This window comes from Nanorana parkeri, unplaced genomic scaffold, assembly GCF_000935625.1.
Source record: "Nanorana parkeri isolate BGI_ZX_2015 unplaced genomic scaffold, ASM93562v1 scaffold1488, whole genome shotgun sequence".
Taxonomy (NCBI): domain Eukaryota; kingdom Metazoa; phylum Chordata; class Amphibia; order Anura; family Dicroglossidae; genus Nanorana; species Nanorana parkeri.
The window spans coordinates 219870-234339 of NW_017307756.1; the positions used below are offsets into that span (position 1 = coordinate 219870).

At 44.0% G+C, this 14470-nt stretch overlaps 1 protein-coding gene across 2 annotated transcripts in view; it reads left to right on the forward strand.

Moving 5' to 3' along the window:
* The first annotated feature begins 2385 nt into the window (after positions 1–2385).
* Positions 2386–14470, forward strand: part of ZFAND4 (zinc finger AN1-type containing 4) — a 36623-nt gene continuing 24538 nt past the window's right edge. The window contains exons 1-2 of one of the 2 annotated variants that reach the window (XM_018570257.1): positions 2386–2409; positions 8817–9096. In XM_018570257.1, the coding sequence (XP_018425759.1) occupies positions 8919–9096 (178 nt within the window). In that variant the 5' untranslated portion in view covers positions 2386–2409; positions 8817–8918. Of the gene's footprint in view, positions 2410–2430; positions 2610–8816; positions 9097–14470 lie in introns of those variants that run through there. The other variant, XM_018570255.1, reaches the window with a different exon arrangement.

The following is a 14470-nucleotide window of genomic DNA, read 5'->3' on the forward strand; positions in this document are numbered from 1 at the left end:
CAGATCACATTGGACCGGAAACCCAGGCACTAATGTGCATGCGTTCTGGGTGCGGGCAATGGCACTGCGGGTGAGGGGCGTGGCTGCGGTACCATTGACTTCAATGCACTGCCACGCCCCCTCCCGGGCTTGATTGCAGTTGTTTTTTTTTCGTTGGTAGATCTCATTGAGCTCCTCATTTGAAAAGTAAAAATCTAGATGAAAACTTTACTCTTGATCTACTAACAGGTATGTAATGCAAGGGTCTGTCAGATTTAATACAAATTTTTCGGATAGATTAGGTAGGTCCTAATATCAGCCAGTAATATTATAGTTGATTGCAAAAATATTGTATGATCGTATTATAACCTGTATGTTAAGCTTAAGCTTGAGGTTTATAGAAAACTAGGTCAAAGTTTCACAACACTGAAACTCCAGCAGCAGTTTTAGGAACTGACCATGATAGGGGAGGCTACTCCAGCTCAATGTTAGTGCACACCTGATTGTTGATACCCCGCTGTGACTAATAAATGAGTAATGCTGGCCATTCAGGCATAGTGTAGTGGGGTTGGAAAATGCTTGGGTTCCACATTCATGCTAAACAGCGTGGATGTACTAGTCTCCCCTGCAGGCTATTGTTTACACCTGTGGATGGCAAGTGCAAACCTGGCGCTAAGATGGTGTGGGGCCAGTGCAAACCTGGCGCTAAGAGAGTGGAGGGTGCAGTGCAGTTACAAAACTGGTCCTAAGATGGTGAGGGGCGAGTGCAGACCTATTGCTAAGATGGTGAGGGGCGAGTGCAAACCTATTGCTAAGATGGTGAGGGGCGAGTGCAAACCTATTGCTAAGAGGATGAGGGGCGAGTGCAAACCTATTGCTAAGAGGGTGAGGGGCGAGTGCAAACCTATTGCTAAGAGGGTGAGGGGTGAGTGCAAACCTGGCACTGAGGTTGCAGAACGTGTGCAAACGTAGCGCTTAGAGCAGTGGTTCTCAACCTGTGGGTCGGGACCCCCTCGGGGGTCGAATGACGATTTGCCAGGGGTCGCCTAGTCAGAAAAAAAAAAAAAACCACCATAGGAATGCATAGCTAGATTCCTATTGGCTATTTCACTTTGCAAAAGCCAATAGCCAACTACCTATTGCAACAGTCCTCTGATGCTGCCAATCAGCAGAGGGGGACCTGAAGTTCTCCACCAGGTCCCCTTCTAGTGATTGACAGCAGCAATATGTATTCAAGCAAAAAAAATATGTAAAACACACCTCTAGCTATGCATTCCATTTTCCCGGTCCGCAGCTGCAGAGATCGGGCAATGTCTCAGTGGCGGTGATTGACACTGCGCGCTGTCAGCTTCCTGGCGGGCTCGGCACGTGGAGCTGGGAACACGCCCGAGCCCATCCCTATCAGTGACAGTACTGCGGAGTATGTACCTCATACGTTATATAGCCACACACTTTAAATCCAATTCTTCTAGTTCCAGTGGCAGAGCCCGGTCCTGTCTTTGCCTATAGCAGTGGGTCGCTGTGCAAGGTGAGAGTCCTCCTCAGCTCTCTCCTAGCGCAGCAGTGTCAGTTCTCCTGCCACGCCTCCATATGTCGCTGCAGCAGCTGGGTCATCCCTAAATTTTACCTTTGGGGGTCGCCACAACTTGGCAAATGTTACCAAGGGGTCCCGGCCCTAGAAAGGTTGAGAACCACTGGCTTAGAGGGTGAGTGCAAAGCCTGTTCTGCCAGCATGCTGCAGTAAAGGACCTTGCTCTGCATGGGGAAGCAGTGATGTAGCTGCAGAGGTCGGACACTCCCCTTGCTGTGTCAGAGCTCTCCAATCAGCAGGCAGCATGAGCTTTGCTGATGTCAGACAACTGCAGAGAGACTACTGCTTCCCATACAGAGCAAGGGTTCCAGTCTGCATCTGGCAAGGCACAGGCTTTCTACTTTTGAAGTGGCAGTAAAACATTGAGCAGTTTTTGTTTCCGTCTAGCTCCAGTGTAATCTAAAGCAAAGTTTAATCTTTTTAGTTAAAAAAAACTAAAACTAACAAAGTGGAAAATCCTCCTCGGCCTACAAGACCGGAAAGCAGGGCTCGTTTAGAATAGGATTTCCTACGACAGCCATTATTAGAAAGAATTTGCGGCCATCTCTCACCGGTCATTTGACCCGACAGTACCCGCCCCCTTCTCAGCTGTAGAGCGAAGTCACATGAGCCCAGTTACTAAGGACACCGCGTCGTGCCGTAACAACAACAGAATCTACAGTCACGCCTTTTTTCTGGCCACTGCCCCGTGTACTGTCTGCCTAACTCCACCCACCTCCCCTATTGGCTGCCGCTGAGGAGAAAAGGGGCTGTCCCTCGCTTTCGGTAGTGAATGGCCAGCCAACCTGTCAGTCTAGATCGTCACAAAGGAGAGGCGGTGAAAGAAGGCGGAGCTCCGGGTCAGTCGCTGGGGCGGGGGAAGGTGGAGTGGGGTGCACTGACTGCTAACAATCGGGGGGCGATGAGCGAGTGTTAGTAGCAGGCGGTGTTGGGCAGCCGTGCCGGGAGAGCGATGTGCCGGGTGTCCTCATTACTGAGAGCAATGTAGCCTCCCATCCGTGTGCCCCCCGCTGGGTGACCTGCAGACAGACATGCAGAGGTAGGTCATGACCTCCCCTAAACTCAGACACTCTGCACAGCAATGGTGGGAAATGTCCCCGAGATCAGTGGTGACTGCCCTGTGCCCCCCCATTGTTAGTAAATCGGCCACATCGCTCGTAACATCCGAGTGTGACCCCAGTGCCATTGTGATGGGGTACGATCAGTTGATTGACACCTGTATCCCTCCCTTCCGGAGTAAGTCAGAGCCCCCATGATGGAGATTGGTGACACATGCAGAGTGCCCCCCCCACCTGGCAGGTCGGACCCATGCTTCACAATGGAGGAAGATTATTCAGTGTATCAACAGTGGTGGTCATGGTTATCCTTGGTGATGGGATATCTCTGTTATTCCAGGTCTTCCATTGTGTGCAGTCCAGAGCTGGTGTGACTTGTCTCTGCAATGGCTGTGTGTGTGTGGCCAGTCATCTGGTAAAGAGTATAAACCCATTTACATATTTGCATTAATGCACATTCCAAATATTGGCTTGCCAATGCACCCGAAATGCGTCAATTATTGCCCCTGACCCTTTTTTTTTTTTACATTTTTAACACACCAGCGTGCGCTGCAACACAGCTGCATTGCCTTAGTGCGATGGGGAGCCATTTAGTGAGTGGCAACACGTGTAACATGCGTTGCTGCACATTGTAATCACTGTCACCTAAAGCTGAACTCTGGGTACAAAAACTTTTATTTAAATATATTCCTCAGTGCCAAAGCATATAAATCCACATTGTGGGCACCAAATGCCTTACACACCCAGTTATTGCCTTGTAGAAGTGACATCGTAACCAGTGCAGAGCTGTGGGAGGGGTCCAGCAAGCTCCACCTACTACAGGCTGCCTGCAGAAAACTACGGGGGGGGGGAGACAGAGACAAGACCAGTCACCCTGCACAAGGAGAGAGAGCTGCAGTGACCGGTCTTTATTACAGGAAGCTTCTGTACAGAGGGAAAGATTCACACTGGATTACTGCACAGATCTGGAAGAAATGCACAAAGGACACCAAGATTCTAGTAAGAATACACACAACTCTTGTAGTTGCACAATATTTACTTTTCCTGGAGTTCAGCTCTCCTAAAAGCTTTAACATGTAACGTCATCAATATGTTTTAAATCTGCAGCTTTCAGTAAAATAATAAGAGGTGTTCATGCCATGACGGTTCCTGTTATGGGGTGACAACGTTCTGTGTCTGTCTCCCAGCTCCGTTGTCACATGGCTTCCATTGGAGATGGGCTGTTTTTAGCATACGCTGTGCAGGCTCGGCCATCTGTTGTCATCAACAGCACCCAATCCAGGCTTATGATGTGCAGCCAGTGGGGGGGGTGAGTGCATATAGACTGGTGAGGTCTGACAGAAGCTGCCGGAGGTCCTGAGATGGAAAAAAAAAAAGTATTTTATTAGCAAAAAAAAGGCAGTTTTGTTTGTTTACAAAGCTCTATACTTTATCAAACGAAATGTCGTTCAGTTGGCGTTTGCATCTACATTAAAGCTCAGCTAAGTACATTCCGGGTGCATCAAAACAAAAGATGTTCCAAATCCTGGGCCCTAGTCACATGGGGACACATGCCGCGTTCTGGACGTTCCCGTTCAGTCATTGGTTTGCTGTATCTGTCATGGAACCAATCTGCAAAGACCTCTCATTGGCAGAGGTGGGCAATCTCCAGCCCTTCAGCTGTGGTGAAACTACAAATCCCATGATGCATCTGTCTCTGGGGAGTCGTGGCTGTGAGACTCTTGCAATGCTTCATGAGATTTGTAGTTCCACAACAGCTGGAGGGCGGGAGTTTGCTCACCTCTGTTCTAAGGGCCCATTCACACCACCTCCGTGCTTTAATCGCATGGTTCTGTGCGATTAACACCCGGTACAGCACAATGCACCTTCCGTGCGATTACAGTGCGGGAGATGCGTTGCATGCCATAGATTGAAATTTTACCCTAAACGCACCTCCCGCTTGCAGTGCGATCAGCCGCACCACAGCGCGCGGTACCGCAAATACTGTGCGTTGCGATTGAACAAAATAGTACATGCACTATCTTTCCAAGCGGCATTTGCCGATCGCACTGTGAGCGAGAGGTGTGTTTGGGGTGCAACGCACCTCCAGCACTGTAATCGCAGAGGTGTGTTAATCGCACAGAGATGGTGTGAACGGGCCCTTAAGGGACCTATAGACATGACAGTCACTCTATCCATCTGGTAACAGTCCCCAGAAGGTAATGAGGGAATGGGCATGTTACCTGATAGACCAGCATTGTCTTCTGCTCCTCCTTACTCTCCATAGATGTAATGTCAGCAGATCCAAGCCTTGGAAACATTTTTGGATCTCTATACAGCAGGGGTGTGCTTTAACTACAAATCCCAATATGCCTCTGACAGTCATACCTGTAACTGTCATTTTTGCAATGCTTCATGGGACTTGTAGTTCCACAACAGCTAAAGGGCCATTGTTGCCCACCCCTGCCTTACAGATATCTTGCAAAAAGAAATCCAGTGATGAAGAATCACTGGAAAGGTTGTTACCAAGAAGACCGGGACAGATATTCAAGTAGAAAAGTTTACATTTATTGATGTTAATATTTAAAAATTGGAACAACACCGATTACTGTGATCTTCCTAAATAAACATTCAAACATGGCAAACGTTTGTCTATGACTATCTTGCACACTTTCTTTCATGCCAATGGGCCCCACACATACATATGCAATGATTGGTCAACACAGGAAAACGAAATAGAGGGGAATTAACTTCTGTTTTGGAGAGGGATCATGAGTGCAGAAAAGCCGAAATTGGAATATCGGGATCTCATCCTTATCTTACAGATGGAGGGTCTTGCTTTTGCAAAGGCTTTTTTTGCTTACAGATATCTTGACCTGGGGGGAGTTTGTGCTCCAGACTAATGCTGGCATGTAAAGATCCCCCTCCTAGGCTCAACAAGTAAATCATTTGATTCCCCCCATCTATGGTAAACAATGTAGATGAAGGAATTTTCCCTTGCTGGCTGTTGTATTCAGACAGCCAACATTCACAGCTGTCAGAACACCCAAACAGTGGCTGCAGCTGATTGGCTGACATTTTTTTCTGCCTGGCTCCTTTGACTTATCATTTGAAGTTTGTTAAGCTGAGTGGTGTTGGCAGGGCATGGCTTGAAGTTCAGCCAATTTACATGAGTAGGGTCAACTTAACATGAAGTGATAACTTGCCTCTCTTTTAGATTGCAGGGCCCTCCTTACCATCTTGTCTTGATTTTGTTTTATAACAGTAATGTCTTCCTTATATTGTAAAGCACTGTGCACACTGTTGGCGCTCACACTTATACATTCAGACCTAGCTGCATTCACACAGACAAGGATTTTCTGTGTCCTGGGAGCACATAGCCTGGTTATACTCTGCTCAACACAGGAAAGAGTAATAAAAGTTGTTTATACTTCCCAGATAACATCTCTCCTGTTTACCACAAGAAGCCTGTGTGTATGAGGCCTTGTATAATCACAATTGTCCAAACCTGAACTCCAGGATCAGCAAACATTGTCTAAATATAAGAGTTGTGTATTCTTAATTGAATCTGGGTGTGATTTGTGTATTTCTTCCTGATCTGTGCTATAATCTATCATTACACGTTTCCTGTGAAGGAGCTTCCTGTAATAAAGGCCGGTCACTGCTGCTCTCTCTCCTTGTGTAAGATGGCTGGTCTTGTCTCCGCACTCTCCTGTATTTTTCTGCAGGCAGCCTTGTGTGGGCACAGCTTCTGGGTCCCTCCAACAGCTGTGCTCTCTGCACAGACTGTGTGGTACATTAATGATGATTTATATCTGTGTGTGTGTATCCCTGCTCCAATGTGCTTGGTAACCCACATATGAATATGAATGGGCATTGTTTATATGCCAGGGCTATTTTTGTGTTTCAGGTCTGTCTACATGTAACTTTAAACCAGTGTACATTTCAGTCTAATCAATCATTTTCCTTACAAGTTTTTATTTTGAGATTGGCGGTAATCCCGAGTGTGGCTCGGGGTTAATTTTAAGTACCAAAAGCTGTAACCCCAAGCCACACTCGGGTTTACACTGTAGCGTCACTTACCTTGTCCCTACTAGCCCCGCTGTGTCCTCCGGCCGATTCCGGGTTCCATCCCTGCGAGCGGGGCGGAACCGGCGGGAAATTCAAAAGTGAAAAATAGAAAGAAAAATGACTGACATATTCAGACCGCCAGGGAGGTTAAACTACAAATTACCAATATAATAATCTTGTTCATCCATTATATTCTGCAACAGACATAGAGAAATATGTTGCTTGTGAGCTATTATAGAATCCCAGTAAGATTTTTTTTTTTTTCTACTGTGACAAAGGTTTGAGCGTCATTTGTTGTTTAGAAAATTATCAATATAAAAGGAAACATTCCGGGACATCCTATGTCTGTGAAGGTTCATTTATCCAAGTCATAGTTAGTACGAGTGGGTCACGTTTAACTGGACTTGTTCTGTAATCTTGAAGATGTTTCGCTGTTTATCTGGAAGAAGTGCCTTGGCTAAGCCATGGATCAGCCAACCATGAGCGCTCAATTCTTGCAATTCAGGGGTAGCCCCATTGAAAGGGTTCATGTGAAAAAATCCTGGATATCCTCTTTAATTTTATTCATGATGTTTCAGTATTTTGGACATTGGCCTTCTAATACATCGTTTGTTTTTATTGGTGTAAAGATCTGTTTACTTGTGGGGGGTTTCAGCATTTAGCTTCCTTATACAAAAGCATTGGGTCAATATTTGACCACCGTTTGCTTTCTTTTGATGGTGATCTTTGGTGTAGGAGAACCTCCATTCACCTCTCTTCGGTATATAGGCGTGTATCTGCCTTGGGATTTACGGTGGCAGGCAAAAACTGCAAACCTTTGCATCCATATCCCTGCCAAATTGTGCTGTAAGTATACTAACTGCCTCAGTTCCCCTTACAAATAAACAGATTCTCCGACGTTGCAGAGTAAGACAGATGTGATGAGCATCAAGCTTTGGAGGCCTGATTGCCTTGTTAAGGGAATATTACTGTAATTATCCATAGAATGAATCAGAGTGTTATATTCTGTAAATAACCAGAGGGCTGATCATGAAAGCAGCACTGGAGCTTTTATCCACCAAAGGAATATGTTTCATTTGAAAGAGGAAGCTTGGCTGGCTGATGTACTTTTGTTTCATTTTTCTTTGCTCTGACTTTCGTATGTCACCATTGGTGTTTTAATAATTTGGTTGGCTGTAACCATATGGTGCCTTTTCCCAGCTCTCTTCCTAGACTCACAATTGAGGAAATGAATGCAAGGCTATTTGGCTGAGGGTATATGGGGATGAAGGTTCACTAATGGGCATCCAGGAAATGGATGATGGCTGTCACCACCAGGGTCTGTTAAAGGACATCCAAAGGGAGCTACATGTCCATCATTTTTTGGGTAATTGATGGGCATCCATTGAGATCCTTAAATATATCACCAACAATGTCCATTAGTGGGCATCCAACGAGAGCCTAGTGTCTGTCACCATCAAGGTCCAATAATGGGCATCCAGAGAGAGCCTAATGTCCATCACTATCACTCCATTAATTGTGCTTCAAAAGAGAGCCAACTATCCATCGATATCAAGGTTCATCAATGGGCATCCAAAGAGAGCCTAATATCCATCATGGTCTATTAATGGGCATCAAATGAGAATGTAATGTCCAACACCAACAAATTCCATTAATTGCCATTCAGGGGCAACCTAATTTCCTTCACCAACAAGGTCTATTATTGGGCAGGGAGCCTAATGTCCTACAGCATCAGGGGTTGCTTAGTAAGCTCAAGCTATGCTGGCTGTGTTTATGTAGTATTTGGGTGTGATATATCCAGGCAGTGAGTCTACTGTTTACACAGGCAATGCCAAATGCAGGTTGCCACACCCTACATTTGGCAGCTGCCATGTTCATAGAAGGTGCATGGCCTTCTTGTTTTTATAAAGCCCCCAGATTACATCAGCACATCTCCACTTCTCTCTATAGTAACAGAGCCCTGCTATTACTAGGCCTCAGCTGCCTCCACACAAGCCCTCACAATGTCACCAGTTCATCTGCCTTTGCTGCTACCTGGGAGTGGAGAAAACATGGCCTGTTTACTGTCTCTCATGACTATAATATGTCAAGGCCGTATATTATTTTCTGCCTAACATTTTGGTTTTATATCTTTTTTTTAGGTTTTTTTATTTAAAGATGAACAGCTATAACAAGCCGTTACTCCTCGGGCCTGAGGTTTCCTAATTTTAATTCTGCTCATTCCATATTTTATATACTATGCAATGACACACAAAAAGGAACCTCCTTTTTTTAATGAAGATAAAGATGGATCGCTGCTCTGCAAGGGACCTTTCACAATGGAACTCTTCATTGAAACTTTGACGGGGACTTGCTTTGAGCTGAGAGTGTCACCATTTGAAACTGTGGCCTGCGTTAAAGCAAAAATTCAGAGGCTGGAAGGTATTTATCATGTGATGATCTGATCATAAGTGATGTAACTCATAGTGGGCAATCAGAACACGTATACCAAGTACCTATGAAGCTTATGTCATACCTTTTTTATTTGCTGATAATGAGGATGAAATATCTGATAATTAGGTGGACACCACTCTTTCTTCCCATTTTGCTTTTTAGCTTGGACACTAAACTTGCATTTTGACTGTGTATGGACAGAATTTTTAGAGCAGGACACCATACATATAAAATTTCCCGTAAGCTTACAGTAATCCTACTTGTAAGTTTATACAATAAAACAAAAGGTAAGGTACAGTAGCTCTTCAACCAATCACAATTCATCTTTCACTGCTCTAACTTCAGTGGCAAATTTTGGTTGCTGGTTCTGCTCTCTCTACTTCGGATTTGTTTTCTACATTTATAAGCAGTGCCGGATTTGGCAGGGAGCAGAGGGGCGGCAGGGATTGCTATCGCCCGATGCCCAGGACATGCAGTTTCCCGGGCGGCTAGCTGTTTTTTACATTTAGCTCTGGTTTGGGCAAGCAGGGCTAAATGTACAGCCGCGAAGCCGCTCGTTCGATAACAAGTGATCTCGGCGATGTCGCCGAGATCACTTGTATACAGCCTACTTGGCTATCTCTCGCCCCGCCCGCCGGAGATCCTCTCTTCAGGATGGGGAATGTCCGTTCTCTGATCTGCTCCGTGTAAACAGTGACGGGAGAGCTGCACTCCCCGCTTTCTTGTCTCAGCTGTCACAGGAGTTCTAGCACAGTGCTGTGCTAGAATTCCTGTATTGCTTGTTAGCTCCTGTGTGATGGCAATAAAGTTAAGTGAAAAAAATTTAAACTAAAAAAATATATACTATAAAATAAAAATTAAGACAAAAATAAGTAAAAAAACAATTAAAGTAAAAAATTAGATAAAACATTAGAAAAAAGATAATAATAAGATAAATAATAAAAAAAGTAAAACAAAAAGTGATAAAGTAAAAACAAAAATTAAAACTAACCCTGCCGCCCCTGGCACCTGATTGCCATTCTACATTTGGGGAAGGGGGGTTGGTTAGCGGGGAAGGGGGCGCATAGAGGATCCTGGCCTTGGGGCAGCATAGAGAGTAAATCTGGCCCTGTTCACAAGACCGGTTTATGTTCTCTGCTCATCAATGGCGGTGAGGGAATCCATTAACCTGAATTTTGAGTTGATCATGATTGGTCAGTTTTGCAGATATTCACATCTTTCTTTATCCACACAAGCAAATTAAACTTGGAGAACTGTTTAATGTATGTTTTAAAAACTATAAACATTTCCTTCGAACCCCTTAGTAACAGCTTAGTAAGACATTAGTACTCAGTATTTACATGACCTAGTCCTGAGAAATCAGGAACAAAGGGAGAGCAGAGGCAGTAGGTTAACTCCACAAAGGAGTCAGGTTAAATGGAAAGTCCAGGTCTCTGCCTTTTTGGTTTATTTCAAACATGACATAACACAGCCTAGAAATTGAAAATAAATTCTGCTCATCTGAGCACTAGCTAAACAGAAATTGACTTTGACAGGCTATGGACAACCACAGTAAACAAACTTGGTCCTTGTTTCAAGAAGCAATCAAAGAAAAAAACTTGGAGGTTTGTGGCAGACACCCACGTTGGTCTTTCCTACCTCTGTTAACACCAATTATGTTGAGAGACACCACCTTCAATATGGACTCTATTGGGAGGTGGTGTTCCTTAGCTCATGTAGACCCCACAGCCAAGGCACCATATAAAATCTGTCCAGAACTACGTACATCCTGAGGTCATTTGCCACAATAGATACATATGTTCTGCATCTATATCCACCTTTGTGCCCCCATGTCCATCATTTTGTGATGGCTTGGTAAAAGTGGGTGCTGATGATTACCTGGTGCAAGGTTGTGCACCAGGTAAACGGCAAACATTATGCTTTTTATGATTTCACTCACATTTGAGAAAGTTATACAGAAGGGGGTTCCCACAAAATATGTACAAGTAAATCGAGCCTGCAGTTACTATGCTTTGTTTACCTTACCGGGAACATATTTCTTGGTAAGATTTGATCTTGTTGCCTAGAGCTGTGTAATATGGGGCCACTGGTTTGGTGCAATCTTACAGACAGAACATTCAAGTGGCATGAGGTAGATAGAAACCTGCACTGGGCAAATGTGAAGGAATGCATTGCTAGTTTTCCTTTCTAACAAATGCATAAGAACCTTCCCGTTTTGGCTGGGGTTGCATCACATTTTCTGGGAGTGCTTAGAGCATAGAGCAGAGCCCATATTTGAGCGATAAGCTCTGTCCAGCTGTTAACGGCACATGATATTCTCAGCTCTGTCCAGCTGTCCATAGGACCTGTATCTCGGTCCTTCCCTGGTGTGGTATAAATAGACACTGTGAATTTCCCTTTGAAGCGCAGAAGAGCATGTGTTGCATCTCAGATAAGATGCTGGCCAGAGTTTTACTCCGCAGTGCTGACAAATCACAAGGACACACACATTGATCACTTAGTAGTGACCATGCTATGGTTGAGACATATTTTTTTATCATTCTTTACATCCACAAAACACACTGTTTGTTCAAAAGTGTCCACAGCAATAACGCTGTGCACCCCTGTTTTGCACCTCGTACCCCAATGTCTGCATATGCTTCCATCACAGCTTTCCCCATACTGTCTGCACAAGCATCTCTGGCACTCAACACTACATTCTATAACAGCTGTCCCCTGTTGTCTGCACTACATCCTGTGGCAGCTCTCCCTCCACCATCTACTCCCTAGTTGCCCACAAGATAAAGCTCCTTGTTATTGCGTAAGGAACAAGTGTGCGGTTGGCACGGTGGCTCTTGAGCTCACAGTGAGGATCACCTCAGACTAGGATTTGTGTTGCTATTGGAAACTCCACAGCTCTGTTCTCGCTTCTACTTTCCAGCAGCCTGGGAGTCTTATCCTGTGGATAGTGTGGGATACAAAAGCAATAAACATGTAATGAACTCCTATAGTCATTGTGCAGCTTGAGTCCGTCCTGCTTGCTACATTCTTGGTTGAATCAGTTGGTAGTGGGAGGTGTAGGTAGACTAGGTTAAAAATTACTTCATCTTCATTGATTAACCTTTTCTAAGTTCTCTTTGGTGCAGAAGTCAGTAAAGAATTAGAACACTTTTCATTGTGTAGTTCTGAAATTGAGGGCTCATTCACACTTCTATTTTCCCCAGTCATCTTCCAGGACAGCCATCGAGATATAGGCTCCGCCTGCCTGCAACAGGAAACACATCAACCACATTAAATAAATAGACTCCTCCTTCCATCCCAAGTCAGTTTTTTTGTGTTTCCGCCGGCTACACAGGGACATCGTAATGTTTGTTATTTTTAGGGCTCATGTTTGTTTGCCTTTGGGCTGAGCCTTACCCTGCTAGGCATTGGGACCTACTCCAGGCTTACCACACGGTAAAACACATTCTACTAGATGAAAATGCATTTCAAGTAGATCTCACATGTTTTGCCTTGCAGCAGATTCACTGTGTTGCAGCTTAGTGTGTATTTTAAAAAAAATGGCACGTACAATGTTTTTTGTGTGTTATTAGGCCTTATATGGGCCCAATAAAATTAATGGTCTGTGCACAAAAATGCACTTGTGTGTTTATAGCATCATGGGACACATATATTCTAGAATGTTCCTCCATTTCCAATGCCATGATTTTTTTTTTATTTGATTTTTTTTTTTTGTCTTTTCTAAAGTTCCTTTTTATCTGGAAAATTATTTTTTTGGTGATTTCCTGCTTTAAAAAGCATGGTGGTAGCAGCAAAGTTGTGCTGTGTTAGCCTTTGACAAAGTAGTACCTGGCCAGTGTGCCTCAAAAGTATGCACTATAATCCATTTAGTTAATTAAATGGTATTACCCAAAATCAGGGGTGCAGAAACTAATATGGAATTCAGGAGCCAAGATGTTCCAAGTCTAACATTTTCTTTTAGAAAGCAGCCTGAGTATAGAAGCCCATCCCTTCCATTTTCTCACTGTGATGAAGCGGCGGTCTCTCTGCAGACAAATTAAGCCAGTCTGTCCACTCCAGGAGCCAGCAGGATTTCTTGAGTAGTCGGCTCCATTGTAAAGGACTAGAGAAAACCTCAAAGGTTAGGTGGCGGCTGTATTTTTAAGGAGCATTGGCGACCTGGCTCCTGAGATTTGTTCAGCCCTGTCCTAAATCCAGACTTCTAGGCAAGGTAGCGCAAGAATGTTTTTAGCTCAAGCAGGTCAGATTTAGATTTATTGCAGGCAGATTATTTAAATTGATTTCTTATTGATTGCTATGATCTTGAGGAAATGCTGTATCATTTCTTTTAATGGAGGTTGATGCAGAAGATATCTTCCAATTCCCCCCCTCACTCCTTTTTGAGCTGTAAGCATCCACACTCCATTGTTCTGTGCATGTATGTTTATAGATCAGTCGGATCATACTTACATGTGTAGTTGAGCCAAAATGAGCACCAAACCTGTAAGCATCCACACTCCATTGTTCTGTACATGTATGTTTTATAGATCAGTTGGATCATACTTACATGTGTAGTTGAGCCAAAATGAGCACCAAACCTGTAAGCATCCACACTCCATTGTTCTGTACATGTATGTTTTATAGATCAGTTGGATCATACTTACATGTGTAGTTGAGCCAAAATGAGCACCAAACTAAAATTTTCTAAAGGTTTTCTTTTATTTTGTTTTTAAGTTCCATAAGTGGCAGTGAGAAAACAAAGGGCAACCAACACATTTCGGGGGCCACAAATCTCCCTTCATCAGGGCTATGAAAAACAAATATTGGGACAATAATATAGGAAACAATGGCGGACAATGCGATCACTCATTTCAAATAAATATATGTTACATATTAAAGACACATCTACCGTATAATAACAGCACTTGTATTTACGTAAGTAAAAAGCAGTATAATGCATTTTGCTATGGATCCTTTTTTTCCAGTACAATATAGGGCCTGTGTATCACATCCGTCTGAGCTGACATTTAGCTGGTAGGCTTAGCTGATCTGTTTATGTCCTCTTCTGTCACTCTGTCCTTCTACAAGCACTAATTATTGTATTGTCACTAGGGGACGTGGTGTAAACAATACTTCCAGTAAGTTCACTTTCTTTCCCTCCTGCTGAGTTTGAGCCATTGATGGTACTCGTCTGGAAAAGTGACATTTGTTAAAGGTCATTATTGTTGTCCACGTCCTCCCATTTGCACAATGAAATATATTTTTGTGTTGCTGTTGAATTGGGGCGGTAGAGATCTTTCATCCTAACTGTACATTTCTGAGCAAAGCTGCTTAATCCATTCGGTGTATAGAGTGTGTAATGTAACACAAGAACCTGGATTAT